This window comes from Boleophthalmus pectinirostris, unplaced genomic scaffold (assembly GCF_026225935.1).
Source record: "Boleophthalmus pectinirostris isolate CB_2022bp ecotype Guang Dong unplaced genomic scaffold, ASM2622593v1 HiC_scaffold_10, whole genome shotgun sequence".
Taxonomy (NCBI): domain Eukaryota; kingdom Metazoa; phylum Chordata; class Actinopteri; order Gobiiformes; family Gobiidae; genus Boleophthalmus; species Boleophthalmus pectinirostris.
Genome location: NW_026570971.1, coordinates 774,299 through 791,492, shown reverse-complemented (window position 1 = coordinate 791,492; position 17,194 = coordinate 774,299). Strand labels below are relative to the sequence as shown.

Here is a 17,194-nt window from a genome sequence, read left to right as displayed (position 1 = left end):
TTTTTTTTTTTGTCCAATCCAAACGTAAATCTCACAAGCTCAGGGTTTTTCTCTTGTGGCACCAAATCCTTGGTCCTTTGAGGCTTTAAATGTGAAAATAGAAAAGCAAAAATTAGCAGTTAAGTTTTTTTTTTTTTTTCTTTGCTGCATAATTCCAAACTTCTTGCTTCATGTATTCGAAGTCTCCTATGTGTTTTATGAAATGTAAAAAGTCGTAAACGTAAAGAAAAAAAAACCCTGAGTGAGACGGTTTTGTTGGGACTTTACTTTCCGTTTTTATTCTTTGGAGTTTTAGAGTTTGACTTTGCGTGAATCGTCCGGGAATAGCTCCACGGTCAGTGTCAAACGCCGCCGTTAAATCCCCGATGCTCTAATCAGAGTAAAGTGGATTAACTCAGTCACAGAACGGAGGAGGGAGTGACCCGCCGAGAACACAGAACACACATCCACCACAGGATCCACCACAGATCCACCGCTCCACATCACTCATGAACGCACTTTTAGAAGCGTTAACGGGTCGACCTGTGAGTACACGAGGATGAAACTAGTGAAAACTTGTAGTAAACTCTTAAATGTGATGATGATGTTGATGATGTTTTGGTGTAAAAGTCGTCTGATCTGCTGCCGTATGTTCTGTTCTCGTTCTTCTGAAGTGTGACACCGTGTTTGCCGCGTGTTGTGTGTCTTCTTCAGTGTGTAATGTGTTTTCTAAAGCGTGTTGTGTGTTTTTGTGTGTTTTTGTGCATTGTAGGGCCTCCTGCGGTGTGTGATGGACGTGTTGTGTATTTTCTGAAGCGTGTTGTGTGTTTTTTGTGTGTTGTAGGGCCTGTTGCGGTGTGTGATGGGCGTGTTGTGTATTTTCTGAAGCGTGTTGTGTGTTTTTTGTGCGTTGTAGGGCCTCCTGCGGTGTGTGATGGGCGTGTTGTGTATTTTCTGAAGTGTGTTGTGTGTTTTTGTGCATTGTAGGGCCTCCTGCGGTGTGTGATGGGCGTGTTGTGTGTTTTTTGTGCGTTGTAGGGCCTCCTGCGGTGTGTGATGGGCGTGTTGTGTGTTTTTGTGCATTGTAGGGCCTGTTGCGGTGTGTGATGGGCGTGTTGTGTGTTTTTTTTGTGCGTTGTAGGGCCTCCTGCGGTGTGTGATGGGCATGTTGTGTGTTTTTGTGCGTTGTAGGGCCTGTTGCGGTGTGTGATGGGCGTGTTGTGTGTTTTTTTGTGCGTTGTAGGGCCTGTTGTGGTGTGTGATGGGCGTGTTGTGTGTTTTTGTGCGTTGTAGGGCCTGTTGCGGTGTGTGATGGGCGTGTTGTGTGTTTTTTGTGTGTTGTAGGGCCTCCTGCGGTGTGTGATGGGCGTGTTGTGTGTTTTTGTGCGTTGTAGGGCCTGTTGCGGTGTGTGATGGGCGTGTTGTGTGTTTTTTGTGCGTTGTAGGGCCTCCTGCGGTGTGTGATGGGCGTGTTGTGTGTTTTTTGTGCGTTGTAGGGCCTCCTGCGGTGTGTGATGGGCGTGTTGTGTGTTTTTTGTGCGTTGTAGGGCCTGTTGCGGTGTGTGATGGGCGTGTTGTGTGTTTTTTGTGCGTTGTAGGGCCTGTTGCGGTGTGTGATGGGCGTGTTGTGTGTTTTTTGTGCGTTGTAGGGCCTGTTGCGGTGTGTGATGGGCGTGTTGTGTGTTTTTGTGCGTTGTAGGGCCTGTTGCGGTGTGTGATGGGCGTGTTGTGTGTTTTTTGTGCGTTGTAGGGCCTCCTGCGGTGTGTGATGGGCGTGTTGTGTGTTTTTGTGCATTGTAGGGCCTGTTGCGGTGTGTGATGGGCGTGTGTGTGTTTTTTTGTTTGCGTTGTAGGGCCTGTTGCGGTGTGTGATGGGCGTGTTGTGTGTTTTGTGCGTTGTAGGGCCTGTTGCGGTGTGTGATGGGCGTGTTGTGTGTTTTTTGTGTGTTGTAGGGCCTCCTGCGGTGTGTGATGGGCGTGTTGTGTGTTTTTGTGCGTTGTAGGGCCTGTTGCGGTGTGTGATGGGCGTGTTGTGTGTTTTTTGTGTGTTGTAGGGCCTGTTGCGGTGTGTGATGGGCGTGTTGTGTGTTTTTGTGCGTTGTAGGGCCTGTTGCGGTGTGTGATGGGCGTGTTGTGTGTTTTTTGTGCGTTGTAGGGCCTCCTGCGGTGTGTGATGGGCGTGTTGTGTGTTTTTTGTGCGTTGTAGGGCCTGTCCTGCGGTGTGTGATGGGCGTGTTGTGTGTTTTTTTGTGCGTTGTAGGGCCTGTTGCGGTGTGTGATGGGCGTGTTTGTGTGTTTTTTGTGCGTTGTAGGGCCTGTTGCGGTGTGTGATGGGCGTGTTGTGTGTTTTTTGTGCGTTGTAGGGCCTGTTGCGGTGTGTGATGGCGTGTTGTGTGTTTTTGTGCGTTGTAGGGCCTGTTTCGGTGTGTGATGGGCGTTGTTGTGTGTTTTTTGTGCGTTGTAGGGCCTGTTGCGGTGTGTGATGGGCGTGTTGTGTGTTTTTGTGCGTTGTAGGGCCTCCTGCTGTGTGTGATGGGCGTGTTGTGTGTTTTTGTGCATTGTAGGGCCTGTTGCGGTGTGTGATGGGCGTGTTGTGTGTGTTTTTTGTGCGTTGTAGGGCCTGTTGCGGTGTGTGATGGGCGTGTTGTGTTTTTTGTGCGTTGTAGGGCCTGTTGCGGTGTGTGATGGGCGTGTTGTGTGTTTTTTTGTGCGTTGTAGGGCCTGTTGCGGTGTGTGATGGACGTGTTGTGTGTTTTTTGTGCGTTGTAGGGCCTGTTGCGGTGTGTGTGATGGACGTGTTGTGTGTTTTTTGTGCGTTGTAGGGCCTGTTGCGGTGTGTGTGATGGGTGTGTTGTGGTTTTTTGTGCGTTGTAGGGCCTGTGCGGTGTGTGTGATGGTCGTGTTGTGTGTTTTTGTGCGTTGTAGGGCCTGTTGCGGTGTGTGATGGGCGTGTTGTGTGTTTTTTGTGTGTTGTAGGGCCTCCTGCGGTGTGTGATGGGCGTGTTGTGTGTTTTTGTGCGTTGTAGGGCCTGTTGCGGTGTGTGATGGGCGTGTTGTGTGTTTTTTGTGCGTTGTAGGGCCTGTTTCGGTGTGTGATGGGCGTGTGTGTGTTTTTGTGCGTTGTAGGGCCTGTTGCGGTGTGTGATGGACGTGTTGTGTGTTTTTTGTGCGTTGTAGGGCCTGTTGCGGTGTGTGATGGCGTGTTGTGTGTTTTTGTGCGTTGTAGGGCCTGTTGCGGTGTGTGATGGGCGTGTTGTGTGTTTTTTGTGCGTTGTAGGGCCTGTTGCGGTGTGTGATGGGCGTGTTGTGTGTTTTTGTGCGTTGTAGGGCCTGTTGCGGTGTGTGATGGTGTTTGTGTTTTGTGTGTTGTAGGCCTGTTGCGGTGTGTGTGATGGGTGTGTTGTGTGTGTTTTTGTGCGTTGTAGGGCCTGTTGCGGTGTGTGATGGACGTGTTGTGTGTTTTTGTGCGTTGTAGGGCCTGTTGCGGTGTGTGATGGACGTGTTGTTGTGTGTTTTTTGTGCGTTGTAGGGCCTGTTGCGGTGTGTGATGGGCGTGTTGTGTGTTTTTTGTGCGTTGTAGGGCCTGTTGCGGTGTGTGATGGGCGTGTTGTGTGTTTTTTGTGCGTTGTAGGGCCTGTTGCGGTGTGTGATGGGCGTGTTGTTGTGTTTTTGTGCGTTGTAGGGCCTGTTGCGGTGTGTGATGGGCGTGTTGTGTGTTTTTGTGCGTTGTAGGGCCTGTTGCGGTGTGTGATGGGCGAGGGTCAGGAGGCGCCGTACGAGGAGCAGCTCAGAGGAGTGTTTGACAGTTTCGACGGGAGCGGCGTTGGTTCTCTGTCGCAGGACGAGCTGTTGGATCTTTGTGAGTCTCTTCATCTCCAGGACGCCACACCTGCCCTGCTCCAGACTCTGCTGCTCGGCCCCGACGCGCCACACGCCCGGGTCAGTCCCTCCTACACACTTTTATTAAATTATATTAGATTATTATTATATTCTGAAACTTCTGTTTTGTGGATTTGAGATAAAAATGTCCTGATGTGACTCATTGGTACAAACAGAGGCAGACGTGTCACTGTGACTGAAAATGGAAAAAAAAACAGAAATTGACTCAAAGTTTGACATTTTAAATTTTTTACACTAAAATTAACACACTGGACTTTAATTTACTCACCTGACTTGGCACTGGGGACTGGACTGTGCAAAAATATGGAAATATCGATAAATTGTGTCGTCTTAATTTGTCGACACAGAATCGATATCGTGGGCTGCTGTTTCGAGTATTTTTAGGTTTATTTTAATCAATTATTTTGTGTAAAAGCTGCAGTTGTGTTCACATTTTTACTGTTTGGAGTAAAATGAAAATAAATCTAAGTGTTTTTTTTCATTTTAATTCTGCTCAGACTTGTTGGACTTTTAGTATCTGAGCCGTGATTTGTTTTAGTTTTTACTGAATCGTATCAAATTGATTTGAAATAAATCGTGCTGAATCATGTTGAATGGAAATGCAGTTTTCAAAATCGTATCATAAACTTCTTAGATTCTTTTTAAAGACAAATACAGCTGGAGATGTGTTTTGTTCTTTCTGCTGCGTCTTCAGACACGACGACTCGTCCGACCTGAAACTAAAAAACTAAATGAACCTTTTTGGATCCAGAGAAACGTCCAGACGAGTCGAGAGTCGAACACAGAACCTCGTGACTGTGAGGCGAGAGCGACGCCCGCTCAAGCACCGAGCTGTGTGTCTGTGTCTGACCCTCCGCCGGAAAAGTTCCACAGTGCAGCTTTAAGGTTAAGACCAGGACAAGTTTAATTCTGCTGTCCTCAGGTTTAAAAGCTGCACTGTGGAACTTTTCTCCTGGAGGCTGCATGAAGGGCTGGTATCATTATGAAGCTGCCGATACGATACATACCTCGATACGTAGGCCACGATACGATACATACCTCGATACACAGGCCACGATACGATACATACCTCGATACACAGGCCACGATACGATACATACCTCGATACACAGGCCACGATACGATACATACCTCGATACGTAGGCCACGATACGATACATACCTCGATACGTAGGCCACGATACGATACATACCTCGATACACAGGCCACGATACGATACATACCTCGATACGATACATACCTCGATACGATACATACCTCGATACGTAGGCCTCGATACGATACATACCTCGATACGATACATACCTCGATACGATACATACCTCGATACGTAGGCCTCGATACGATACATACCTCGATACGATACATACCTCGATACGTAGGCCTCGATACGATACATACCTCGATACGCAGGCCACGATACGATGCATACGTCTTTACAGTGCTTTTTCGGTTCAGTACGATATATTTCAAATCAATTCGATACGGTTCAATAAAAAATAAAGTCTAAATCGTGGCTGTGACACTAAAAGTCTTTGTTAAATCACTTTTGGTGCAAATTTAATATGAAACACAAACATTTTAATCTTGAAAACAGTAAAAAAAAAAATTCCTCTAAACAAGCAACAAAACTGTAGCTGTAACAAAATAATTTAGTAAAATATACCAAAAAATAGACTTGGCGATATATCGATACAGCAGCCCACGATATCGATACTGTATCATTATTACATTAAACGATACGATATATCGATCTGTAGATTTTTTGCACAGCTCTAGCTTCATCAGACTCTGCTCTTGTTTTGTGTGGAATGTTCCGCAGTACGGCATTAAACCTTTGTATCTCCATGGAGACCAAACCAGACGGTGTTCCAGGTCAGATCTGTGGAGAGGCGACTCCGCTCACAGTCACAGTGTCTGTTTTGTTTTTTCGAGGGATTTTTGACTCTTAAACCTCGAGAAAAAGTCGAGATGTTTAAAGTTACACTGTGGAACATTCTAGACAGAACAGTGGGTCTGCGTCGGGATTTTTGGTCTTTTTTTTGGGGGTTTTTGAGTGAAACTGGAGCATCTGGAAAAACCCCAAACCAGACAGAACATGTAAACTACCTCCACAAATCAAACAAAACCTGCTCCAGGCTCCACAAAAGCTCTGGGCCTGTGTGTGTGTGTGTGTGTGTTGTGTGTGTTGTGTGTGTTGTGTCGTTGTGTGTGTTGTGTCGTTGTGTGTGTGTCGTGTTGTGTGTGTGTGTTGTGTGTGTCGTGTGTGTGTCGTGTGTGTGTCGTGTGTCGTGTGTGTGTGTGTGTGTCGTCGTGTGTGTTGTGTGTGTCATGTTGTGTGTGTCGTGTGTGTGTCGTGTGTGTTGTGTTGTGTCGTCGTGTGTGTGTGTGTTGTGTGTCGTGTGTGTGTGTGTGTGTGTGTGTGTGTGTGTGTGTGTGTGTTGTGTGTCGTGTGTGTGTGTCGTGTGTGTGTGTGTGTGTGTTGTGTGTGTGTGTGTGTGTGTGTGTTGTGTGTGTGTGTGTGTGTGTGTGTCGTGTGTGTGTGTGTGTGTGTGTGTGTGTCGTGTGTCGTGTGTGTGTGTGTGTGTGTGTCGTGTTGTGTGTGTGTGTGTGTGTGTGTGTGTGTGTCGTGTGTGTGTGTTGTGTGTGTCATGTGTGTGTGTGTGTGTGTGTCGTGTTGTGTGTGTGTTGTGTGTTGTGTGTCGTGTGTGTGTGTGTTGTGTGTGTGTGTCGTGTGTGTGTGTGTGTGTGTTTGTGTGTTGTGTGTGTGTGTCGTGTGTGTGTGTGTGTTCGTGTGTGTGTGTGTTCGTGTGTGTGTGTGTGTGTGTGTGTGTGTCGTGTGTGTGTGTGTTGTGTGTGTGTTGTGTGTGTGTGTGTGTGTGTGTGTGTGTGTGTGTGTGTTGTGTGTGTGTGTGTGTGTGTGTGTGTGTGTGTCGTGTGTGTGTGTGTGTGTGTGTGTGTGTGTGTGTGTGTGTGTGTGTGTGTGTGTGTGTGTGTGTGTGTGTGTGTGTGTGTGTGTGTTTGTTGTGTGTGTGTCGTGTGTGTTGTGTGTGTGTGTGTGTGTGTGTCGTGTGTGTGTGTGTGTGTGTTGTGTTGTGTGTGTGTTGTGTGTGTGTGTGTGTGTGTGTGTCGTGTGTGTGTGTGTGTGTGTGTGTGTGTGTCGTGTGTGTGTCGTGTGTGTGTGTGTGTGTCGTGTGTGTGTGTGTGTGTGTGTGTGTGTTGTGTGTGTGTGTGTGTGTCGTGTGTGTGTGTGTGTGTGTGTGTGTTGTGTGTGTGTGTGTGTGTGTGTGTGTGTGTGTGTGTGTGTCGTGTGTGTGTGTGTTGTGTGTGTGTGTGTGTGTGTGTGTGTGTGTTGTGTGTCGTGTGTGTGTGTCGTGTGTGTGTGTTGTGTGTGTGTGTCGTGTGTGTGTGTGTGTGTGTGTGTGTGTGTTGTGTGTGTGTGTGTGTGTGTGTGTGTGTCGTGTTGTGTGTGTGTGTGTGTGTGTGTCGTGTTTGTGTGTGTTGTGTTGTGTGTGTGTGTGTGTGTGTGTGTTGTGTGTCGTGTGTGTGTGTGTGTGTGTGTGTGTGTGTGTGTGTGTCGTGTTGTGTGTCGTGTGTGTGTCTTGTGTGTGTCGTGTGTGTTGTGAAGGATCTTGTGTTGTGAAGCATCATTATCGGGCCCTGGTGTGTTTCCGTGGTAACAGACGGCAGGTGAGGGTTCGGTGTCTGAAAGGGTCGAGCACCAGACGGAAAAGCTCCAGATACAAAGAACTGAACAAAACCAAGAGCCTCGAATCCGAGCTTCTGTCGAGATCAAAGAACCGGAGAGAAAAGATCTGAAGTCACAAGACGAACTGAAGAACGAGGAAAAAACTCACACGTTTGACCTGACGCAAAAAACTGTGACTCGTGTGAGATTTAATCCATGTTCCAACTCAAAAACAAACCTACAGTTGTGTTTGTTTCTTTATTATTCGTCTGTTTACATCTCCAAAGCTCCAAACGCTCTGTTCCACCTTGTGATGTCATGAAGTGGTGGTTTTCAAGTGAACAGCTCCTTTTCTTTTAGTTCAGTCGAGATTCTGAAATGATCCAAATGAGTCTGGTGAAGGTGTGTGGAGTTTAAAAACACAGTGGAGCACTTCAGCTACTGCTGGAGTCAAGACCGAACTAATCCAGACCAAGACCAGACCAAGACCAGACCAAGACCTCAGGGTCCATCCAGACCAAAAGACCAGAGACCGTCTTTGTCATTTTCCACATTTATTTGTATTTTACTGATATTTTGTCAGAAATATGTGAATGTTTTTATAAATCTGTCTTCATTTAATCACTCAGACCTCGAGCCCGAGACGAGACCAAGACTGTAAAAAAAAAAGTCTCAAGGCCGGTCTTGGTCTCGAGTTCTACGACACTGTGTATCACCACGTGACATCACAAGGTGGAACAGTGTTTTGTGTGTGAGAACAGGTTTGTGTGTCAAACATGTGAAAGAAACAAAACACAACAGGTCAAGATTAGAACAGCTGAAAGTTCGAGATTCAGTTTGAATCATTCAGGACTTTTAAAAATCACACTTCCTCCCACAGATTTGTTCAGTTCACGACATTTTTGTAAATAGAACAAAATGTTTTTCTGTGGGTTGAAAAAAGTAAAAATATTGGTGCCAAATATCTGCAAAATATCGATAAATCGTGACACGGATCTTTATAAAAACCCTCTGATATCAGAACAACGAGTCCAAAAGTTCAGCTTCAGTGTTTCATCTGAAACACAAACGCACAAACTGAACAACACAAACGCACAAACTGCAGAGCTGCACTTTGTCTTTGTGGTCGTGTTGATACACAAACATGTGGGCGTCCGGGTCCAGAGCAAAACTCAGAACCTCTGACTCGACTCGACTCGACTCTTTGGTCCTTTTTTGTTCTAAACCAAAGAAAAGAAAAAGAAAAGCAACAAAAGATTCTTCAGATTCACACACACAGCAGCTGTGTCCTTCACACACAACAAACTACACACAACAAACTACACACACACACACACAACACAATACACACACACACAATACACACAACACAACACACACACACACACACACACACACACACACACACACACACACACACACACACACACAGAGACACACACACACACAGAGAGACACACACACACACACACACACACACACACGAGACACACACACACACACACACACAGAGACACACACACACACACACACAGAGAGACACACACACACACACACACACACACACACACACACACAGAGACACACACACACACACATATAAACACCAGAATCTCTGGACATATTTTCTTATCTCGTTTGTCTCGTTCTTGTGATGTTTATAAAGACACTGTGGAACTTTTCTGCTGGAGGATTTGAAGATTTTCACATAAAAACATGAGACGTTTTATCATAAAGAGACAATGACACTGGTCCAAAATGAATCTTAATGTAAATACAGGAAGAACGTGACAAACTCTGGGATTAAATCATGTAAATAAATAAATAAATAAAAATAATTAATACAAGAAAAAATACAAGAAACATAAAAAACACACTTTAGTTTTAGTGTAATTTGTCTTTTTAAACCCACTTTACTCTGTGGCTTTAACACTGTGTGAGATCTGTGCTCCTCTGTGTCTTTTTATGTGTTTTATTGTATTTATTTGATTTATTTACTGTTATTTTATGATTTTGAAGGTTTTGCTTTTATTTTTTATTTTACTGTTTTTATTGTTTTAGGATCGATGTGACTCAGTGACTCGTCTCAGATTTGGCTGAAAAAATGTTCCCGAGTTATGGCCTGTTGAAATTTTCAGAAATGTCACAAATATTCAGGTTCAGTTAGTTTGTAAAAATCTGCTTGGAGTAAATATATTTTGGACCTCAAAAATTGAAAAAAAAAAAAATTAAGCAGCAACCAAATGTGAGATTTTGGGGCCACGCGGCCCCTGGAGCCGCCCTGGTTCTTCACAAGAAAAGATGATGATCATGTGTCAATATTTATTCTTAGTCATTTCAACTCACCGTGAAAACTAAAATAAAGACAGACACAGAAAATGTCTCAGCTTTACATAAACACCTTTAAATAAATGCACAATTGAAACAATATTTACCGTGTTCGTCTGTACAACACCAGCGGGAGTTAAGTAGTGTGTCTTTCATTTTGACGTATTTCTGTTTCTATCGTCCTTTTCTTTCTTTTTCTATTTTCTCTCTCTTTATTTACTTCCGGGGGTTAAGGTAAAAGGTCACATAACTTATAAGGTAAATATTTTCTCAAATAAAATATAAAATTAATATCTGTGGTGTTCTGACACATCTTAAATATTTGAACAAATAAAATAATTTTCTCACTTATTACCATGAAAACAAATATATTGACATGATTCATAAAGACACACAATATTTGACAGATTTAGAATTTCTGACCCAGAATCTACAATAATACACATTTTTTATAAAGTTCTGGTCTCAAACATGATTATAAATGAAGGTTTCAGAAAAAGTGAACATGGCCCCAAAATTTCAACGAGCAAAACTCAGGAACGAATCAAGGGAGTGAGATAAAATTTGAGATTCTTTCACTTGGTCATTAGAAATTTGTAGAATTTTTTTCAGCCAGATCTGAGTCGGCTCAAGGGGGAGGGGCTGATTTCATCTGGACTGACCCTGATCTCTGCTTCACTCTGGAAACTGTTTTGTTTGTAAAAATGTGATGTGGAAATAAAGTGGATTTGGATTTTTTTTTTTTCGGTTGAAAAGTTCCTTTAGGATGCGACACTTCACTTGATTCTTGTAAATGAGTAAATGTTTAGTTTTTTTCTTCAAGTCAAATTGTCTCAGTATTTTATTTGGATGTGGACGTGATGTTTGGTGTGATTTATTGAGTTGTTTTTTTTATTTCAGGTCGACTTCGAACAGTTTAAAAATGCTCTTATTCTGGTTTTATCGTCAAACATCGAGGAAACTCCGACTCAGGAACCAAGACCAGGTACAACCTCAGACGCAGACGAATCATCAACAACACGGGTTTATTACACCTGGTTTAGTCCTGGTTTAGTCCTGGTTTAGACCTGGTTTAGTCCTGGTTTAGACCTGGTTTAGACCTGGTTTAGACCTGGTTTAGACCTGGTTTAGTCCTGGTTTAGACCTTGTTTAGACCTGGTGTAGCCTGGTTTAGTCCTGGTTTAGTCCTGGTTTAGTCCTGGTTAGTTTAGACCTGGTTTAGTCCTGGTTTAGACCTGGTTTAGACCTGGTTTAGACCTCCTGGTTTAGACCTGGTTTAGTCCTGGTTTAGTCCTGGTTTAGACCTGGTTTAGACCTCCTGGTTTAGTCCTGGTTTAGTCCTGGTTTAGACCTGGTTTAGTCCTGGTTTAGTTTTTAGACCTGGTTTAGTCCTGGTTTAGACCTGGTTTAGACCTGGTTTAGTCCTGGTTTTTTTAGACCTGGTTTAGACCTGGTTTAGACCTGGTTTAGACCTGGTTTAGTCAGTCCTGGTTTTACAGAACAAAGTTTAAAATGTAAAGTGAAAAGAACAAAAAACCCATAAAACAGGAAAAATAAAAACTGAATCTTTTTAAACATTAAATCTTTTTTAAACAGATGGATTAAACTTTGGTCTTTGTTCATTTCTGAGGTTTAATAGTTTGAACAGAAACAGGAAGAAGTGTCAGAACCGTCGACGTTTCCTCACATTTTGTTTCTAATCATCATCTGTTTTTTTGTTTTTTTGTTTGTTTTGTTCTTTTTTCGTCAGCGTCTCCAGAGATTCAGCCCAAGTTGGTGAAGGGCAGTAAACGATACGGGCGCAGGTCCAACCCCGAGTTCATCGACCCCGCCTCAGACCCGACCCGGTCCAGTCCAGGTCCAGACCGAGACCGAGACCGAGACCGAGACCAGGACGAGACCGATGAGTCAGCAGTTCCCTGTAAACGAGAGGTAAACACCACAAACACACACATATACACACACACACACACACACACACACACACACACACACACACACATACACACACACACACACACACAACACACACACACACACACACACACACACACACACACACACACACACACATACACACACACACACACACACACACACACACACAGACACACACACACACACAGTATACACACACACACAGTACACACACACACACATACACACATACACACACACACACACACACACACACATACACACACACACACATACACACACACACACACACACACACACACACACATATACACACACACACACACACACACACACACACACACACACACACACACACATACACAATACACACACACACACACACAGACACACACACACACACAGACACACACACACACACACACACACACACACACACACACATACACACATATACACACACACACACACACACACACACACACACGTACACACACACACACACACACACACACACATATACACACAGACAGACACACACTACACACACACACACATACACACACACACACATATACACACACACACACACATACACACACAGACACACAGACACACATACACACACACACACACACACACACACACACACACACACACAGCACACACACATACACACACACAGACAGAACACATGTTCAACTGACAATAAACCAGAATATTGAATTAAAATAAAGTCACAGAAACCAGAATAATCTTCTGCATGTGTAATATCATAAAGACTCCACACATCTGCACAAACAGCATTTAAAAAAGTGTTTTGGGACATTTTTTTACGCTTAAAATTTTACTTACTGGTTGGAAACGATGACAACACATCAGAGAATCAAACGTGTTTGAAACAAAAAATAAGAAAACAACTTCAGTTCAAGTTTTTATAGAGGATTTTCCAAGGAAAGAGAAACACAGTGACTCCTCAGCTGCTCAGTAGAAACATCTCCTCCTGCCTCCTCCTGCCTCCTCCTGCCTCCTCCTGCCTCCTCCTGCCTCCTCCTGCCTCCTCCTGCCTCCTGCCTCCTCCTCCTCCTCCTGCCTCCTCCCTGCCCTCCTCTCTGCCTCCTCCTGCCTCTCCTGCTCTCCTCCTCCTCCTGCCTCCTCCTGCCTCCTGCCTGCCTCCTCCTCCTGCCTCCTCCTCCTGCTCCTCCTCCTGCTCCTCCTGCCTCCTCTCCTCCTGCCTCCTCCTGCCCTCCTCCTCCTGCCTCCCTCCTCCTGCCTCCTCCTCCTGCTTCCTCCTCCTCCTCCTGCCTCCTGCCTCCTCCTGCCTCCTCCTGCCTCCTCCTGCTCCTCCTGCTCCTCCTCCTGCCTCCTCCTCTCCTGCCCTCCTCCTCCTCCTGCCTCCTGCCTCCTGCCTCCTCCTGCCCCTCCTGCTCCTCCTCCTGCTCCCTCCTGCTCCTCCTGCTTCTCCTCCTGCTCCTCCTCCTGCCTCCTCCTCCTGCTTCCTCCTGTCTCCTCCTGCTTCCTCCTGCTCCTCCTCCTCCTGCTTCCTCCTGCTTCCTCTCTCTCCTGCCTCCTCCTGCCCTCCTCCTGCCTCCTCCTGCTCTCCTCCTGCTCCTCCTCCTCCTGCCTCCTCCTGCCTCCTCCTGCTTCCTCCTGCCTTCCTCCTGTCTCCTCCTGTCCTGCCTCCTCCTGCTTCCTCCTGCTTCCTCCTGCTTCCTCCTGCTCCTCCTGCTTCCTCCTGCCTCCTCCTGCCTCCTCCTGCTCCTCCTCCTGCCTCCTCCTGCTCTCCTCTCCTGCCTCCTCCTGCCTGCTCCTCCTCCTGCCTCCTCCTGCTTCCTCCTGCCTCCTCCTGTCCCTCCTGCTCCTCTGCTTCCTCCTGCTCCTCCTGCTTCCTCCTGCTCCCCTCCTCTCTGCCTCTCCTCCTGCTTCCTCCTGCTTCTCCTGCTTCCTCCTGTCCTCCTCCTCTGCCTCCTCCTGCTTCCTCCTGCTCCTCCTGTCCTCCTCCTGCTCCTCCTGCTTCCTCCTGCTCTCTGCTTCCTCTGCTTCCTCCTGCCTCCTCCTCTCTCCTCCTGCTCCTCCTCCTGCTCCTCCTCTCTCCTGCTCTCCTCCTGCTCTCCTCCTGCTCCTCCTGCTCCTCCTGCTCTCCTCCTGTTCCTCCTGCCTCCTCCTGCTCTCCTCCTGCTCTCCTCCTGCTCCTCCTGCCTCCTCCTCCTGCTCCTCCTCCTCCGCCTTCCTCCTGCTTCCTCCTGCTTCCTCCTGCCCTCCTCCTGTCTCCTCCTCTCCTCCTCCTCCTGCCTCCTCCTGCCTCCTCTTCTCCTGCCCTCCTGCTCCTCCTCCTGCCTCCTCCTGCTTCCTCCTGCTTCCTCCTGCTCCTCCTGCTCTCCTGCTCTCCTGCTTCCTCCTGCCTCCTCCTGCTCCTCCTGCTCCTCCTCCTGTCCTCCTCCTGCTTCCTGCCCTCTGCCTCCTCTTCTCCTGCCTCCTCCTCCTGCTCCTCCTGTCTCCTCCTGCCTCCTCCTGCTCTCCTCCTGCTTCCTCCTGTCTCCTCCTCTTCCTCCTCCTGCCTCTCCTCCTCCTGCCCTCCTGCTCTCCTGTCTCCTCCTGCTCCTCCTGCTCCTGCTCCTCCTCCTGCTCTCCTCCCTGCTCCTCCTCGCTCTCCTGTCTCCTCCTGCTTCCTCCTGCTCCTCCTGCTCTCCTGCCTCCTCCTGCCTCCTCCTGCCTCCTCCTGCCTTCCTCCTGCCTCCTTCCTCCTGCCTCCTCCTGCTTTCCTCCTCCTCCTCCTCCTCCTCCTCCTGTCTCCTCCTGCCTGCCTCCTGCCTCCTCCTGCTTCCTCCTGCTTCCTCCTGCCTCCTCCTGCCTCCTCCTGCCTTTCTCCTCCCTGCTCTCCTCCTGCTCCTCCTGCCTCCTCCTGCCTCTCCTCCTCCTCCTGCCTCTCCTCCTCCTCCTCCTGCCCTCCTCCTGCTCCTCCTGCTTCCTCCTGCCTCCTGCCTCCCTCTTCCTTCCTCCTCCTCCTGCCTCCTCCTGCCTCCTCCTGCTCCTCCTCCTCCTCCTCCTGCCTCCTCCTGCCTCCTCCTGCCTCCTCCTGCCTCCTCCTGCCTCCTCCTCCTCCTGCCTCCTCCTGCCTCCTCCTCCTCCTCCTCCGTACACTAGAAATCACACTTGTTTACAGCCGGTGTGTGTTCAGAATCACCGTTGAAGTTTCCGGTCCAGACGTCATTTATCCACCGACGTGTCAGTTTTTAGACCCTTCGTCTGCTTCAGTCGCGCCGTCGCTGGAAAGAATCTCCACGAATCACCTCGGTTTGACTTCGCTCCTTTTCCTCTTCTCTTCGTCTTTCAGCGACCTCAAAAACAGACTTTCTTTTAAGATGAACTGGTCGTTGATTCTCGTCCGCCACTGCAACAAACTTTGTACCAACAGCGAGGGAGCTACAGTTTGAAAAACCCGCTAAGAGCCGCGGCGTTGGTCGAGTAAACGGCGTCTTGTGTGTGGAATGTGTGAGAAGTGAATGTAAAACCACATAATGTCAGCGCTGGCGACTCAGTTACACTAGAAACGTCGGTTCTCAATCAAACTCCCTAACAGCCAATAGAAAACGAGGCAGCCTCTTTATCTATTGGCTGATGTTTATCTGGCCCCATCGCCTCCACAGCTGATGGATTTTCATTCTTTTTTTTTTTTTTGGTCATTATTATTACCAGTCTTTATAATGCTACGTTGAACTTTCATTGACAATTTGAAACAGAAAATAATAATTCTCCTGGACCTGGATCAGTCCTGGATCAGTCCTGGTTCAGTCCTGGTTCAGTCCCACATCTCAGTCACTGACGTCACGTAAACAGGAAACGGTCGTTTTCTGTTTTTTCCATTTTTCATTGAAACACAAAATCGAAAACTGAAAAAACAAATCATTATCTGTTTTTTCATTTTGGTTTTGGAGACAAATAATGAAGAAAACTGTTGTTTTTTCCTTTTCTTATTTTTGGTTTTACATTGAAAAATGAATGAACAAACGACACACAGATTGAGTAAAATCTGTATCACGTCTGTCAGACTCTGGTCGCACCAGGTCGTCTGAGTCGAGTCAGACGGTGATGGACGATGTGCAGAGTGAAAACTTCTGTGTGTCTAAAGACGCTCGTGTTGTTTTAAGTACAAACACACACGGTCCAGTTCACACACTTTTACATCACCGTGTGCAGCAGATTTACTCCTGAAACAAAAACACTCGACTAAACACGGAATAAAAACTAAAAACGTGACGACACTTTTGTGTTTCTGTTCAGATCCTCATCAAATAAACGAAGCCTAAAGTCGAACTGACGAACACACGAGTTACTGACACACGACGGGTTTTTAACTGATTAGTGTTTGTGCCGAGTTAAAGTGTGCCAGTGTTAAAGTGTGCCAGTGTTAAAGTGTGCCAGTGTTAAAGTGTGCCAGTGTTAAAGTGTGCCAGTGTTAAAGTGTGCCAGTGTAAAAGTGTGCCAGTGTTAAAGTGTGCCAGTGTGTTAAAGTGTGCCAGTGTTAAGTGTGCCAGTGTGCCAGTGTTAAAGTGTGCCAGGGTTAAAAGTGTGCCAGGGTTAAAGTGTGCAGGGTGTGTGCCAAGTGTGCCCAGTGTTAAAGTGTGCCAGTGTTAAAGTGTGCCAGTGTTAAAGTGTGCCAGTGTTAAAGTGTGCCAGGGTTAAAGTGTGCCAGGGTTAAAGTGTGCCAGTGTTAAAGTGTGCCAGTGTTAAAGTGTGCCAGTGTTAAAGTGTGCCAGTGTAAAAGTGTGCCAGTGTTAAAGTGTGCCAGGGTTAAAGTGTGCCAGGGTTAAAGTGTGCCAGAGTTAAAGTGTGCCAGTTAAAGTGTGCCGTTAAAGTGTGCCAGTGTTAAAGTGTGCCAGTGTTAAAGTGTGCCAGTGTTAAAGTGTGCCAGTTAAAGTTGCCAAAAGTGTGTGTGTGCCAGTGTGTGCCAGTGTTAAAGTGTGCCAGGGTTAAAGTGTGCCAGTGTGTAAAGTGTGCCAGTGTTAAAGTGTGCCAGTGTTAAAGTGTGCCAGGTTAAAAGTGTGCCAGTGTTAAAGTTAAAGTGTGCCAAAGTGTGTGCCAGTGGTAAAGTGTGCCAGTGTTAAAAGTGTGCCAGGGTTAAAGTGTGCCAGGTTAAAGTGTGCCAGGGTTAAAGTGTGCCAAAAGTGTGCCAGTGTTAAAGTGTGCCAGGTTAAAGTGTGCCAGGGTTAAAGTGTGCCAGTGTTAAAGTGTGCCAGTGTTAAAGTGTGCCAGTGTTAAAGTGTGCCAGTGTTAAAGTGTGCCAGGGTTAAAGTGTGCCAGGGTTAAAGTGTGCCAGTGTTAAAGTGTGCCAGTGTTAAAGTGTGCCAGTGTTAAAGTGT

General features: G+C 46.7%; 1 protein-coding gene across 1 annotated transcript in view; it reads left to right on the top strand.

Annotated features, from left to right (window-relative positions):
- Positions 1-17,194, top strand: part of nin (ninein (GSK3B interacting protein)) — a 69,307-nt gene that overhangs the window by 6,044 nt on the left and 46,069 nt on the right. Inside the window, exons 2-4 of the mRNA XM_055159172.1 lie at positions 3,712-3,918; positions 10,797-10,881; positions 11,647-11,828. Of these exons, the coding sequence (XP_055015147.1) occupies positions 3,730-3,918; positions 10,797-10,881; positions 11,647-11,828 (456 nt within the window). The 5' untranslated portion in view covers positions 3,712-3,729. The remainder of the gene's footprint in view (positions 1-3,711; positions 3,919-10,796; positions 10,882-11,646; positions 11,829-17,194) is intronic.